This window comes from Sphaerodactylus townsendi, linkage group LG05 (assembly GCF_021028975.2).
Source record: "Sphaerodactylus townsendi isolate TG3544 linkage group LG05, MPM_Stown_v2.3, whole genome shotgun sequence".
Lineage (NCBI taxonomy): Eukaryota > Metazoa > Chordata > Lepidosauria > Squamata > Sphaerodactylidae > Sphaerodactylus > Sphaerodactylus townsendi.
Genome location: NC_059429.1, coordinates 60,711,457 through 60,728,085, shown reverse-complemented (window position 1 = coordinate 60,728,085; position 16,629 = coordinate 60,711,457). Strand labels below are relative to the sequence as shown.

The 16,629-nt window shown below is 40.6% G+C and overlaps 1 protein-coding gene across 1 annotated transcript in view; it reads left to right on the top strand.

Annotated features, from left to right (window-relative positions):
- The first annotated feature begins 4,051 nt into the window (after positions 1-4,051).
- ATG4C (autophagy related 4C cysteine peptidase) overlaps positions 4,052-16,629 on the top strand; it is a 28,895-nt gene continuing 16,317 nt past the window's right edge. Inside the window, exons 1-5 of the mRNA XM_048497529.1 lie at positions 4,052-4,288; positions 8,486-8,616; positions 10,325-10,408; positions 12,819-13,052; positions 13,565-13,895. Coding sequence (XP_048353486.1) covers positions 8,541-8,616; positions 10,325-10,408; positions 12,819-13,052; positions 13,565-13,895 — 725 coding nt within the window. The 5' untranslated portion in view covers positions 4,052-4,288; positions 8,486-8,540. The remainder of the gene's footprint in view (positions 4,289-8,485; positions 8,617-10,324; positions 10,409-12,818; positions 13,053-13,564; positions 13,896-16,629) is intronic.

Here is a 16,629-nt window from a genome sequence, read left to right as displayed (position 1 = left end):
TAATTGTTGAGATCTTCTGGATCCAAATATGACCTCTTCGGGAGGGGGACAACCACTTCCTTTTTTAAGGCACAAAGCATCTCCCCACTCCCTAAGGAGGCATGCATCACCTCCAGGACCCACCCAGTCAATCCTCCCCGGCTAGATTTAATTAGCCATGATGGGCAAGAATCAAAGGAACACACCTTTCAAGCAACTTGTCCACATCCTTGGGTCGCAACAATTGAAACTGATCCCATAAAACCTGACCAGACAGTTCTCTGGGAATTCATTCAAAACCGTGGAGTTCAGCTCCATACAAATCTGAGCAACTTTACTCTGAATATATTTAGTAAAACTATCTTTGTTCTAGAATGTTCTGCTTGGGTCCTAGTGCCTTGGGGACAGATGTAGGTAGGCACTAGGACCCAAGTGGAGAATTCTACAATAAAGACGGTTCAGGAAATGGCAGATGAATTCACAAATCTTTTGTCATCTTTATCCTGAACATGGCATAGAATTAAGCAACATTACACAGTCCATTCCTTCCAACAAATTTTGTCTAGTTTGCAGAAAGCCAAGAGAGTGGGAGCCTTCCTGACCTCTTACGAGAAAAGAGATTCCACTTAAATACTAGCAAGAACCTCCTGACAGTAAGGGCTGTTTGATAGTGGAATATGTTGCCTTCTTCTTTGGAGGTTTCTAAACAGAGATGGGATGGCCATCTGATGGAAGTGCTTTGATTGTGTGTTCCTGCATTACAGAGGGTTGGACTAGATGGCCCTTGTGGTTTCTTCCAACTCTATAATTCTAACATCAAGCAGGCCATTCCACAAGGTAGGAGCCACAATTGGGAAAGCATGTATGTGGACAGCTGTTGATTTTTCCCCATTTTCAGGTTGGCACTTGCAGAAGACCCTGTACCAATGAGCAATGCTGTCATGACAGAGCGTAGAGGAAGAAGCTGTCCCACAGATTTTCAGGGCCATGGTAATTAATAGCTTTATATGTGACAATGCCTTAAACTACGCCCAGTAACTAATGGGCAGCCAATGGAATGATGGCAGAAGGAAAGTAATAAGCATGTTCTGTCTAGCTCCCAATAACAGCCAAGTCACAGCAATCTGCTCCAAATGGAATTGATTTTGAGGGGAGACTGATTTTGAGGTGCATTACTGTAGTCTATTCTTGCCATGACTGTGTGTGGATCAAGGTGACCAGGTCTGCCATATCAAGGGAAGGGGCTATCTTATGGATTATGCTGAGCTGGAAGAAAGTGGGGGCAAGGACTATTGTTTTTTTTCCTTTGCTTTTGCAGCTATTCTCCAGCAATAACATTAGATCCGGTGTTACCAAAGACTTTTAACTAAGTCAAGAAAGGTCAGTACGATATCTCCACCTTTTAAGATCTCCACCTTACCAACCAGCATTACCTCTGTCTTTACAGTATTTAGTTTCTATTTGTTCACATTTAGTTAATTTACCACCAGAAACAACTCAGGACCTCTACTACATCACCAGAAGATTTGGATGAGGATATATAGGGCTGAGTATCATCACATATTGATGTCACCAAGTTCTAACACCCTAACATAGAGATTGAAAAGTATGGGGGGATAGAATTGTGCCCTTTGGATTGGGTAGGTAATTGGTTTGTAATAACAACACCTCTGCCCAGACTCTCCAGGCTGCTCCTTCAGCCAGCGGACCGCCCCCCCCCAAGGCACTTGTTGTTGAGCCCAAACTATGGTTGGCAAACTCCAGGCTGGGTCTGGAGATCTCAGACTTTTAACTGAGCCACCAAGGGTAAGCTGAACTCCACCAGAAATGGGAGCACAATGTATTTCAAGATCTGTGCCCTCCTAACCAGCATTACCTCTATCTTTTCAGTGTTTAGTTTCAATTTGTTCACTCTTAGCTAATTTACCTCAGCAGCCAGGCAACAATTCAGGATTTGTACAGCTTCACCAGGAGATCTGGATGTGGATATATACAGCTAAGTATCATTAGGGTATTGATGACAACCAAGTCCAGAACTACGAATGATTTATCTAAGCGCTTTACATAGAGATTGAAAAGTTTGTGGGATAGAACTGCACCCTTTGGAATCCCACAGAATAGGTTCCATGCTGATGATAACCAGTTTCCAAAAGTCCCATATCGAGGGAAGAGGCTGTGAGAAGTCATTTGAATCTAGTTCAACTCACCTATCACCAACTTTTGCCTCCAAACACCTCAACAAATTGGCATGATTTAATGCAGGAATCTCCAACATGGTACTCACCGAGTGCTTTTAGAAAATGGGTGGGACTAAGTGGAACTTGTGCCTAGAAGAGCTTCTCATTGACCGTGCAGATTAAAAGGCATCCTGTTAAACAGAGCTTTTGCCGGAAATGTTGAAGAGGAAGCATATATAACTGAAAAGTGTACAGAGCAGATGAGTTATTTAAAAAAACCAGGAGTTGGGTTGGTACTCTCTGTTCAAAATGCAAGAAGTGTCTACAGGCTTAAAAAGGTGGGAAACTCCTATGGCTTTCAAAGCTATGGGAAGAGGCTGAAGTACCCAAACTCTGGTTGACAAACTCCAGGTGGGGCTTGGAGATTTCCCAGAATTGCAACTCATCTCCATACTACAGGGATAGTTCCCCATGGTGAAAATGGCCACTTTGGAAGGGTGGATCTTATAACATCATACCACACTAAGCTCCCTCCCTCCTCAAACTCCACCTTCCCAACGCTCCACCCCAATATCCAGGGATTTCCCTAACCAGAGTTGACAACTCTATCCTAAACACAGTGTCAATAATTGCCTTAAATATATACATTTGAAAATCAACTTTGCCTCTTTTCATACTAACCTGGTACAGATAACAGCACTTCACCCCACATGTTCACTGAATATGTGGGGAGGGAGAGTAGAAGTGAGCATGCTGGACCTATCCATGCCTCCACACATGCGCCTGGTCATCCGCAGGGTGTTACTGCACAGACAAAGTGGCAGTGTGTATGCTTTCTTCCCATGATCAGTGATGCAGCTTTCCTAATATCACTGATCAGGGGGAGGGAGAGTTTGTGTGGCTCCTTCCTCCACAGGTTGCCTTTGCATACAGCCAGTGATTGTGCAGAGATGGAGAAGCAGGGGCAGCATCTCGTTCCTGCTTTCCCTCCCCATGCATTCAGTGAATGCATAGGGCTCTGGAGTGTACCCAAGCTACTCTAATTCTATCCACTTTGTATAGAATGCAATGTATAGAATGGGATGAAGTACCAAACTAAGGCCCCTTCCGCACACGCAAAATAATGTGTTTTCAAACCACTTTCACTACTGTTTGCAAGTGGATTTTGCCATTCCGCACAGCTTCAAAGAGCACTGAAAGCAGTTTGAAAGTGCATTATTCTGCATGTGCGGAATGAGCCTAAGTGCCACAACTAAAGCCAGCGTTATAAAATATAAGAAAATATTTTGCTACTATAAAATATAATGTAATTTTCCTATAGCATTTTGTAGTCGTTGTAATGGAGGGCAGCAAATTATTACAGTCTGGTTTTGAGTATCTGTTTCCAGATCATATTGAATTAATTTAATTAGTATGCATATTCTGTATGTATATATTTTAGTACGTTTATGTATGTGTGGGTTGTCTGGGCTAGCCCCAACTTGTCAGATAACAGAAGCTAAGTAGGGTTGGCCTTAGTTAGTATTTGGATGGGGGGCCGTCAAAGAATATCAGGGTTGCTTTGCAGCGCAGTTAATGGCAAATCACCTCGTAAGGTCTCTTGTCTTGAAAACCCCATGGCGGGTTGTCAGAAGTCAGCTGCGAGTCGATGACACTGCCCGCCAACCCCCACAAAAACTGGTATACACACACCTGTTCATTCAGTTCTACTTTCTGTAACTTTTGTTCTAAAATTTGTTGAAGTGGTCTGTGAACTGAGAAATAAGATTTTCTCTGCATAACTCAAATCAACTTCAATACACTTCAGGGACTACATTTCCCAGAATGCATATATCCTATTGCTGGAAAATCAACTCTACCAAGCCGTGCATTCTGGGACTTGTAGACCCACGGCAGTTGGGGGGCGGGGGACGGAGCGCGATCTTGTATTTCCCCGTCCATTAGTACTGATAGGTGCGTAGGCAGATTTCGTTTCCTCTCCCGGGCCGGAAGCAGTGTCCATGGGGGATGTTTAACGTTGCCTATGAGCAATTACGGCAACCGGAGGAGGCCAAATGAGTCGTTATCGGAACGAGAGAATAAGGGTTAGAGGGCCTTCCTTCCCCGCCCCCATCGTTGTTCCGATGTCCCAGGTGAGTGCAAATTCCAGGAGGGGGCGCGTTGGGAAGTCTAGATTCGGTGCAGGATGGGCCACATTCGTTTCTTAGTTTTTGGGAATCTGTTTTTAATGAGCTGATAATGGAATAACAGCTTATTATGGGTCCCTTATGGTCCCTTGCGTGGATTGTAATATTTGCGGAGTGGGGGTACTGGACCATTTTATTAAAAATGCAATTTTGTTTGTAAGGAAGGACTGATCTTTAAAATGGGAGTGTTTGAGAACAAGGTAGTTTGAAATAAACGGGCACTTTTTTCCTAGAGTTCATCGAGTTTCCAAAACAGATTTAGGGTTGCCAGTTCATGTAGATTTGGGTGTAGTGCGTATAGAGGAAGAAAACTGAGAAAGCTTTCGCGTCAATCTATAGTATATCGCAGAGCCTGCTCCTAAACTGCTATCCCCCCTCCCCCCACTGTAAAATGCAAATTAGTTGTAGTCATGGGAGAAGTCAAGGAGTCACCAGGAGGTTGACAAATGGCAATCCTAAAAAACAACTGGGGAAAAAAATTAGTGCAAATGGACTCTGACTTTTAAAACAAGATAAATACGGGTAGACAAGCCATTTAGGCCGCAAGGGGTGGCCTAGGTGTGCTCCCTTCCAGTTCAGGGGCATTCCTGCCACCCCACTCTCCCAGCAGCCCTCACTCTTAGCCAGCCCATCTTCCTTTGGTGACATAGTCAGAAAGGGTTTTGTGTGTGTGATCATTTTCCATTCCCAGTCTGCCTCAGGAATAAGAGGTTGATGTTAAGGCCATAAATTCAGCCAACCTGTCAGGATTTGAAAAAACACAGTGATGACTCAAAATGTGCTTGACAAATCTTGTTTCCTGGAAAGCAAAGTGGGCTTTTATAACTGTGGAATCTGGATGTGGGAAGATGACAGTTTTTGTATAACATCCAACAGTGCTATAATCCAGATAAACTGTTTCAGTCTGTAACCGTGTAAATTCATTAAGTTTGGTCAGTTAATGATTCTTAGTGGGATTTTTTTCTTTCGTTTTCTAAATAAAACCACTCAAATGTGTGCCAAGCTCTGTGAAGCTGTCCTGACATTAGCTGTTTTTTGTATGTTTCTAAAAGTTGTGAATGTCATTTCATTTCACCACCTGTCCTGCAGGCTGAGGTCAATGTGCTATTAGTAGTGCAATCCAAAGAATATTTTCTAAGCCACAGTGAATAGACCAGAGCACTTTAACCCTGCATTCTCCATCACTTCATGACCTCTTCACAAATACTTTGAATTAACATATGTATGAGGATGGCAGCATTAAATCTACTTCACTCCTATGGTTTTGTCATTGGGGCCTTCCCATTTGACCCATTCATTCAAAATGTCCCTTTTAAATTCATTCTCTCAATTCCCTAAGGGAAACTCCTATTCACCAACTTTCTTTTCCCCTTGTTGCTCATGAGAAAAGCCAGGAAATGAAAATGTTTTCATTATATGTGTTTTGTGGGTAGATGCTTAAATGGGCAAAATACAAACTTGACCCAAATGGTTGTGGCTGAAGTTTCTACATACCCTGGTAAACTGCATACCTGCCCAGTTCAATGTGACAAAGCGTACTGCATTTGGAAAGAAAGTACGTCAGAATTAATAATAGGTGTAGTAATTATATTATGGCTGTTCTCACAGACCAGGTTAAGAGCTGGGTCTGGCATCCTTTTAAGAGTTGTTAAAAGGATAATTCATTCACTGAAGAGTTAGAGAGTCACAATGAGTGCTTTATGAAACCAAGGCATAGCATAGTGAAAATTATTCAGGGAATACTAGAACTTGTAGCCTGAGCATCAAGAGCATTGCCTCATTTCACGTGTCTCTTCCCTCCTGTCACTTTCTTCTATTTTGAAGCTGGACTATCTTTATTGAACCATAAGAATGCACAGTTTGTAACCCGCAGATCGACTGTTAAACTTAATCTCACTCCATTTGATCCATAAGAATATGCAGGCAGGCTGGTTTTTAAAAATTGCACGTTTATTTTTTTTCATATAAAAAGCCTTACCCACTGTCATAATAAAATGGAAATAGACAACTTCCCTCAATAAAACAATCTGCCTGATTATAGCAAGAAAGTTGAATGCATTTCCTGCTTGCAAGTTTATTGGCAAAACAATGCAGGTTAAAACTCCTAACTATGTTGGCATTGTTATTGAAAAGTTATCAGTTAGGTCTGTTATTGGACACTTTTCTATGACTAAATTGAATAAATAAAACTTTTTAGGTGTCGTGAAACAGGTGTAATAATGTTACCGCTGTTTCTTGGGTAACAATAATTGATTTCAGCTCAGCAACGTAATGAGGCACAGGAAGCCGGCGTTCTTCAAAGCAAAGGATTTTATTTGGAGGTGAGGGTCACAGCTCAGGCAGGAGAATCGCGCCTTGCAAACAAGCGCAAGAACTTTTATACACAAACATCAATGGGGCAGGTAAAGGGGGCAGGTAAGGGGGCAAGTCCCTCACCGAACACCAATAAGGAGACAACAATACAAAAGGAAGATACAATTACATCTTTTGTGAATGGGATCACAAAATCCCGCTGTCAAGCGTCTTCCTGCGAGATTTCACAATGGTGCTGAAAGGAGAGCGGAGAAGGTCCAATCAGAGAATCTGGGTGGCGTTATCAGATGGCTGTTTCCTTTGGTTATGACCGGAGGCTGCTGAACCACACTGGTCTCTGCGTCTTGACATGGAGCCAGTGTAGTCATGTAACTTGACTCAAGAAAATGTTTTGGCCATTTTCTTGGGCGGTAACAATAATAATTCCCCATGTCTTTGAAAAATATTGCATTAAGCTAACAGAAGCCCTTTAAACACTATGAAGTTAATACAGATGTTGCTAATTTTTACAGCTAGAGCTGATTGCTGAGATATAATATAACTTTACCTCATGAGGTAAATTATGGAAAATTATTGTAATAAAGTGCACAGAAATGAGAAGAAATTCAGGTTAAGATATCATTCCTTAGGAAACGGAAACCATCATCTTTGATACTGTGCTGTCCTCCCCCCCCCCCCCCCCGGCCCCTTTCTGTCTGAAGATGTACAAATACACAATGCAGTATGATAAGGGTGCCGAAATGGGTAAGCAAATACATTGTACTATCACTTTTGACTACTCAGGTAGCAAATACATTGTATTATCACTTTCGACCACTGAGGAAGGCCAGTGGGCCAAAGTGAGTCTGATTTTAGGTCATAAAGTGTGATATAGGATTCCTTTGTATTTTGTCATTGTGATTTTATGCACATAAAGCAGGCTATTATGGACCTTCTGCTATGATGTGATGATTTTAATTTGTAATAAATGTGTTTGTATTTTGGTTATACAGCAATTTCTTACCTAGTGGCCCTAGTCAATTTTTGACCTTTTGGTACAGTGTAGTTTTCCTAACAGGTGTCAGTTGGGTTTATATTTCTTAACAAAATAAAGTCTATAGAGAGACTCCTTTTTGCAGGGTTTGCTGAGTTTCTCCTGGAAAATATTTACAGAAATACAAAGGGAAATTAACACTAAAGTTCTTCATACGATAATTGGAAATGTTGCAATACATTCTTTTAAAAATAAATTATATTGTAATTTAGCTGTTTACTGCAAGTAACTGTTGTTTCAGAACAATCCAATGTTTAACAGAAGGCTTAATTTTACTAATGATTTTATTTTTGTCCTTCAGCAAATTCCCCTTTTGTATGCATCACAGATTCTTCCACTTAACACATTTTGGGTTGGGAGAGAACCCAACACTCTTAATAGAGCATTAATATTTATGAGGCTTGAGTCCTGCTTCTGAACAGAGTAGACTTAATATAAAGCTGTCCCTTTTACAGCAAATTAAATATTTTTCTCTACTTTCCAATTAGTGTTTAGGTATTCTCAGATGTACACCAATCTAGTCAATGTACGCAAGAGAGTTTCCTGTGGAATGTAGAGCAGTTGGAGGATATTATATTTTATTTAGTTTTGCACGATAATTTTACTGTTGTGTGTTTGGAATCAAATGTTTTTATTACTTATTCATAGAACTTACAATTGTGTTTCTGCCTGCCAGTGGAGGACTCTGGGATTTTATTGCTCTTCCTGGTCACAATAGGTTTAACTATTTAATAGCACAAGCATGCTTGGGTATGCCCTGTGTGCTCATAGATGTGCTAATTCCTTTCCTTTTGCAGTAACAGAAGTTAGTGTCTTTCAAGACCGTAATGGCTGTTCCTCTTGGATGTGAATATGGAGGCCACAGGGACAGATGAAGTAGAGAAAATAAAATCAAAATTTATGTCTGCATGGCACAATATGAAATACAGTAAGTGAAATATGAAATAGCATTGCTTAATGAGAAATTAATGAAACAACCTAACTTGGCCATTGAAATCCATTTGCATATTGTTCTGAATGATAGAAGATAGTTTGCTAAAACGATTATTGCCAGTGCAGATGTAATGCCACCCCATGGTGATGAGGGAAGGGAGGGAATTTATGCAGAAAAGGGAAGTTCAATCCTGATTTTTTTTAAGGGACAGTGTAAACCTAGTACGCTGCTGATGTTAATGCTAATAATTGTTTGTGGTCATAACCTTGCTTAAATATCCAGCTGTATAGTCAGACCATAATTTAGTTTGAGGACTTTAGCTCATAGGAAGATGTGTACAGTGAGATATCAGCAAATATTCTTATGCTTTCGCAACCAGAGAGGCTGGCTAGTCATGGAGGCTGCTGTAGCCATCATTGAAAGATTGGCAGCATTATGTGTACATCAGCTGAAAAATGTTCCTTGAAAAAAAAGTCTTCACTCCACTAGGGTCATGTCACTTTTTCCCTTCCACGATCTATGGGATTGTTTACACTGGTGGTCAGTTTGTCTGCTGGGACACTAGTGCCACTCTAAATGCTGGGAATGCTGCATAGGTATATGTGGCAATGCTCATTTCATGAGATTTAGGATGGGAGGAACTTCTAGCAACGGGAAGGTGAGGTACTTTTGAGAAGATTTTTAAAAAGTTATATTCAGGATTATCATATTATGTTTTAAAGGAAACCAGTAACTTAATGAGTAAAAAAGTTCTTAATGGGTAGTCAGTTCTTAATGGGTAAAAAATTGGAGAATTTTTTTTTATTAGAGTAATGTTCCCAGCATGTTTTTGAACTTTTGTTACTATTAGTTTTTAAAAGCATTTTCCAGTGTTTCTTCAGAATGGTTTTTCACTGTCTACGCTCTATTGCATTGCTGTTATTCTTGCTGGAAATGAAACAAATTATTTTTTCCCTGATGTTTTAATTGCATAGTTATGGTACCTTGAAATTACAAAATGTCTTCGTTATAGATCAGTGATGGCGAACCTTTTCGAGACCGAGTGCCCAAGTTGCAACTCCAAATCCACTTATTTATCGCAAAGTGCCAACACAGCAATTTAACCTGAACACTGAGGTTTTAGTTTAGAAAAAACGGTTGGCTCCAAGGCGTGCGGTACTCGGGAGTAAGCTTGGTGGTAGTCGGTGGCTTTGCTTTGAAGCAACCGTGCAACTCTTCCAATGGGTGAATCACAACCCTAGGAGGGTTTACTCAGAAGCAAGCCCCATTGCCAGCAACCGAGCTTACTCCCAGGTAAAGGATCGCGCTTTAGTTCTTCGCATGAAAATCAGTGTGGTTTAACAGGGTTACCTACACTGCTTCCCCCAAACTAGGTCTTAGGTTTAATGCTAATAATCGAGCCCAGCACCCCAGGCCAGCCTAAATGTGTGTGTGTGGGGGGACTCTGTTTGCACGTGCCCACAGAGAAGGCTCTGAGTGCCACCTCTGGCACCCGTGCCATAGGTTCGCCACCACTGTTATAGATATACCAAAAATATTCAGTAGCTTTAATGCAGAAAGAACTTAATTCATGTCTGCATTTTTTATAGCAGTGAATTTGTTTCACTTTCACTTTTTATTTTCTTTAAAATTTTGTTAATACATTTAGCCAGGTTTCTGAAAGATCTCCAGTTGATTTTTATGTCTTTTTCTGTCTTTTTAGGCTGGGTGTTAAAAACAAAAACTTACTTTAGCAGAAATTCTCCTGTCTTTTTGCTGGGAAAATGTTACCACTTCAAGACTGATGGTAGGTGGCATAAAAGTCCAGTTTTTCCCACTCTCATAGGCACTGAATCAGGTCAGGAAATGGGAAGCCTGTGCATGCCTCATGTTTCCCTATACAACCCACCCCTCAGTCTAGGAATTCGACAGGAATGGGGGTGGGGCAATCGAGAAGTGCAGATAACTTTGCATTCCCACAACAGCTTGGAATATTGTTGGGATGTGAAGGAGCAAGATCTTATAATACTCTGTCAGATGCCTCTGCCTGCAGGCAGGACTTGTACCAGTAGGACATAAATGCCTCCTGGCATAATGTTTTTGCATTACAAAACAAATTGGGGAAAGAATGTCATAATTCAGGATGATAGTCTCTAATATATATTACACTTGGAGAAGGGAAATAAAACTTACATTCTGTTTTGTGAGTTAATAGAATCCCAAAGTCTGGCTGTTCCAGCTCGTAAGTTTGTTTTCTGTAAGTAGGATTTTATACAAAATGTCAGTGCCTTAATTTATGCTACCAAAAGTGCACTACTTTCCAATTGATAGTTACTAGCATTATTTTGTTTTCATGTAGCAAATACCTATGCATTCCTACTCCGGGCAGTGTATTGGGTTTAGATTAAATTTTCCCACAGTGGTATGTAACTTTCCTGCTTCTCCTAGCTAACGGAGCTTTCCTGGGAGACTGGGGATTCTGAGGGAATGATGGGAAGGGGTACATGCAGTAGTAGGAGGGAATCAATGGAAATTGCCCATTTAGTCTGGATTGAAGCTAATGTTTTGTTCACAACATTGCAGATTCCTCAATTTTAAAAAATAATTCATAGAAATATTAGAACTGAAGAGAAACCCAAGGTTCATCTAGTCTAACCCCTGCACGGCACAAGAAATCCACAGCTGCCTTACTTTCCCTGCCCCAGTAACCCTTGCTCTACGCTCAGAGAAAGACAAAAAAAAAACCCCTCTGGTACCCCTGGCTAATCTGGCATGGAGGAAAATTGCTTCCTGACTCCAAAGTGTTGATCAGCGTTACCCTGGGCATCTAAAAAAGGGCCTTGAAAGCTGAGCACTGACACAACCCTTCCTGCTCACTATCATGATCTGCTTAAGTTCACAGAATCAGCCTGAAGTTCAAATCAGGAGAGTCCACAGCCTCCTGAGGAAGCCTGTTTCACTAAGTCACATTTATGTCATGTCTGGCTTTTGAAACGAATTAGTTCAGTGCCCCTGTTCTAGGGCAATAGAAAACAATAGGGTTGAGCAGTACCAAAAATATTCAGTAAAATTCAGATTTGGGCTTATTCCACAGTTATGGACCCCCAAATGGGGTGCCCCCATCCCTCATTGTTTCCAGTGGGAGCCAACAGGAGATGGGGGCTACCCTTTGAGGGTCCATAAAATTGCACCCCTGAACTAAACTTCTCCAAACATGGGTGGTATCATCAGGAGAATTTACTGAAGATGCCCTGCAATTTTGGTGCCTCCAGATTAAAACATGCGCCCCTGACAGGCAACCCAAGGTAAGTATTGGTGGGATTCTCGGGGTGTGTGTGGATTCTTTAGGGTTTTTTCTTTCTTTAAACATTGTTTAAAGGGAGTTCAAGCCACTTAAACTCCCTTCAAACAATGTTTAAGGAAAGAAAAAAACCTAAAGAATCCACCTCCCATTCTCTCCCTTTCAAGTTCTCCTCTCTGTTTCTCCCAAGCGCTTATCTCGCTTCTGTGCCATGCCAATGTGAGAGAAACCCTTGGGAGAAAGAGAGAGAAACCCCAACCCCAAGCCTCCCTTGTTGGAGGGGGAAGGGGGTGGACTCTCTTTGGTTTGAGAAAGAGTTCATTCACCTTCCCTGGCAAGCGCCTGCACACCGGGGATCTTTAAAGATCCGTAGCATGCACGCACTTGCTGGCAAAAGGGGTGTGTGGACTCTACCCTCCTTTTCCCGGAAAGTGCCTGCATGCCGGGAATCTTTTAAGGATCCATGGCTTGCAGGCACTTGGTGGGGAAGGGGGGAAGCGGCAGCATTCGAGGATCATTTAAATGATCCCCAAATGCCCCCAAATACATACAAGCCCATCCGAATACTCTCTATTCAGATCTGCTTGTGTTCAGGCATAATATATTCAGGCTGAATATGGCCCGAATACGCCGCTATTTGGCTGAATAGGTGATTCATTTTATCCAAATTGCCAACCCTAGAAAACAACTCTGCACCATCCTCCACATTAAAACCCTCCAGATATATGAAGATGGCTACGATATCAGCTCTCAGTTATCTTCTCTTTAAGCTAAGCATACATAGCTCCTTCAATCTTTCTTCATAGGACTTAGTCTTGGTTTTTCTTGGTGCAAAGTATTGTTGTGTTTTCCATGTATTTTACAGCAAATATTATCCTAATTAGCTGTAATAATAAGTTGTTATGCTTCCTTGTAGAGCCAAGTGAACTGTCTCCAAATGGATCAAGTTACGATATTAATGATGAAATAGTATCTAGAAATGTTGAGGAGTTCCGCAAAGACTTTATTTCTAGAATATGGCTGACATACAGAGAAGAATTTCCTCAAATCAAGGGCTCAGCATTAACAACAGACTGTGGCTGGGGTTGTACCCTGAGGACTGGTCAGATGCTTCTAGCGCAAGGACTTATTGTTCACTTTCTAAGCAGAGGCAAGTTCCCAAGTTTGTCTGTGGGTCAGATTTATTTAGCTTTTGGGCTGGAGTACTTTGGAAGAATCACAAGATGTTTCTTCTGCATTCTTCTAAAAATGTGGCAGTAGTTGTAGTGCATTACAGCCACATAAGTTATGGAGAAACGCCCATTTAAATTCTAACTAGGTGATAATTGCCAAATTACTTGGTAAAAGTAATGCTTAATTGGCATAATTCATAGATTCTGTTTCCAGTAAAAGAATGTTTCCGGCAGTAATTGCTTTGCTATAAAATCATTAATGCACAATTTCTGATCCAGATTATCTGTAGTACACTTTCTAACACAAATTGGCTTAGATGGAAGTATTTAGCTGAGAAACTTATAAACTTTTACTTTTTTTAAACTTCAACTTTAACCAGTGCTAGTTATGGATTATTTTAAAGTATGATTCTTTGCATTTATATTTTCATCATGAGAGAAACCTCTGAGCAGAAAGAGATGTGTAATATGTTTGAAAATGCTGTTACAGACTGGACCTGGCCAGATGCATTGATCTCTGACAATTTAGATGCTGAATCATGGACCAGCCATACAGTAAAAAAGTTCACTTCATCACTTGAAGCATCATTTACAAGGGAGAGAGAATGCAAGAATCTGGTGATCCATCAAAAAAAAGTTCCTAAAGAGGTTTGGGGGCACAGAGAAATGACAGATGAACACTGCCACCGAAAAATAATCTCTTGGTTTGGTGATTCCCCATGTGCAAATTTTGGCTTGCATCGGCTGATAGAATATGGAAACAAATCTGGAAAAATAGCAGGAGATTGGTATGGGCCAGCTGTTGTAGCACATCTTTTAAGGTAAAAAGCACTAAGGTAACCTTCACCATTTTATCAGAATGGCATTTTAGGGCTGTCTTGAAGTTTGAAGTTAATTACAAAGTAACTATGTAACCTTTCACAGTCACCCCACCCCCCCCACCCCCCATTACCAACTTTGTATGCACAAATGGAACCTGAACTTGATGAGAGTAAGAGGGAAAGAGATCTTGGGGTTGTAGTGATGGCTCAGTGAAAACATCAACCAAATGCATTGCTCCAGTGAAAAAGGCAAACTGTGGTGGAGATTAGAAAAAGGATTATGTTCAAGATAATCAGTGTACCACAACAATTCTTTCGCAAAGGAATGGGGAAGTGTCTAATCGTTGACATTGTGAATCATAGATGCATGCCTTAGACATATTTCTAGGGCATGTCCAGTCATTTAGTTTTACTGGGAAGAAGTTATTATTCATATCACTTTTGTCTGTCTCTTGGAGGCTAACTGATGGTCAGCAAAAATGGACCCTCCATGCCCTACAGCTAAAAGTTTTATATTACAGCACTGAAAAGATAAAAGCTTATCCCTGGTAAATCAGTGGGCTGAGGATCTTGGAACTCTGTCGATATTTGAATATATGGTTTATAGATGGTGATTGCAAATGGACTTGTTTTTAGATATTTGGAATCCATTTATAGAAACCTTGTTTTTATCTTATATACCGTATATACTCGCATATAAGTCGAATACGCGAGTCAGGTGAATTTTAAAAAATATTTTAGGGTTTTTATTTTGTCGGCCGCCAGGAGACGTAGTTTTTAGGCTAGTGGCACCAAAATTTCAGGGATTTTTCAAGAGACTCTCCTGATGATACCACCCAAGTTTGGTAAAGTTTGGTTCAGGGGGTCCAAAGTTATGGACCCCCAAAGGGAGTGCCCCATCCCCTATTGTTTTCAATGGGAGCTAATAGTAGATGGGGCTACATTTTGAGGGTCCATAACTTTGGACCCCTTGAACCAAACTTCACCAAACCTGGGTGGTATCATCAGGATAATCTCTTGCTGATACCAGCCAGGTTTGGTGATGTTTGGTTTAGGGAGTTCAAAGTTATGGACCCTCAAAATGTAGCCCCATCTACTATTAGCTCCCATTGAAAACAATAGGGGATGGGGCACTCCCTTTGGGAGTCCATAACTTTGGACCCCCTGAACCAAACTTCACCAAACCTGGGTGGTATCATCAGGAGGGTCTCCTAAAGATACTCTGAAATGTTGGTACTGCTAACATAAACATTTCTCCCCTGACCAAAAATCCAGTTTTGAAGGATTTTAACTCTTGTATTTTAGCTTGGTTGCTGGTTGAGCTAAGGTTTTTGTACTTTTAAAGTTATTGTTGAGACCATATTGGTTTTGTTGACCCTCTTTTCCACTTACAGAGCTAGTTTACTGTTTTTCTTTGAAATAAATATTCAAAAACATTTAACCTACTGATGCCTCAATTAATGTAATTGTATTGGTATCTATTTTTATTTGTGAAATTTACCAGTAGCTGCTGCATTTCCCACCCTCAACTTATACGTGAGTCAATAAGTTTTCCCAGTTTTTTGTGGTAAAATTAGGTGCCTTGACTTATATGCGGGTCAACTTATACACGAGTATATACGGTACATATCTTTATCTTAAGGGTTGTTTTCTTCTTTCTGATTTTTTTGAAGGAAAAAAACAGGAAAAAATCTTTTAAAAAGGAAAAGGGTTGAAACTAAAACAGCCGATATTATATTGCCGTTGTGTAGATGATGCAGCCTGATTTGGTCTATAATGTGTAATTCCGGACATCATATTTCAAAATGGACATTGCTGAGCTGGAAAAAGTACAGAAGAGAGCAATCAAGATGTTTAAAGGGTTTCTTCCTATGAGGAAAGGCTGGAGGGTCTGGGACTTTTCAGCTAAAGTGGGAGGGGTAACATTATGGAGGTTTATAAAAGGTGGATAGAGACAACTTTTTCTCCCTTTCCCAAAATATTAGAACTCAAGGGCATCAAATGAAATTGAGGGGCAGTAGATTCAAGGTGGACAAAAGGAAATACTTCTTTACTCAATGAGTAATTAAAATCTGGAACCCATCCCCAGTGGATGTAGTGATGGTCACTGGCATAGACAGCTTTAAAAGGGTACTTTTAAAGATAGATTAATAGAGAATAAATCTACCAGTGGTTACTAGCCATGGTGACTAAACAGAATCCTCATTCACCAGTGCCAGGCGACAACATCAGGTGTAGACCTTAGCCTGAATGCATTGTTGGCCCTCCAGAATAACTGATTGGTCACTATGTGAGTCTAGATAGTGGACTAGATAGTCCATTGCTCTGATCCATCAAGGCTGTTCTTATGCTGTTAGTATATCCTTGTCATTAGTGTGTGTTGTACAAGCAGACAATAGCAGGAGAGATCTACTGTGTAAGTTGTACTCAAGTTTCTTTATTTTTTAGATATTGGCCACTCTGGGCAGTAAATGTGTGAAGATCCATTCTAGACCTAATAAAATGTTCTAAAAACTAACAACTCTTTTAACCTTGAAACATGCATAACATTATAGGCCTTTTTTAATACAGTAACCTGGGGGCTGTAATGTACTGATAGTGTAATGAACTGTCAGAGTTTAAAATTGATGTTTTCAGCATTTCTTTGCACGCATCAAATTCTTGTGAAAGTATAAGTGTATGGGACTATTAATATTATAATTACATCATAGTAAAAGTAAAGGGTCTGTGACAT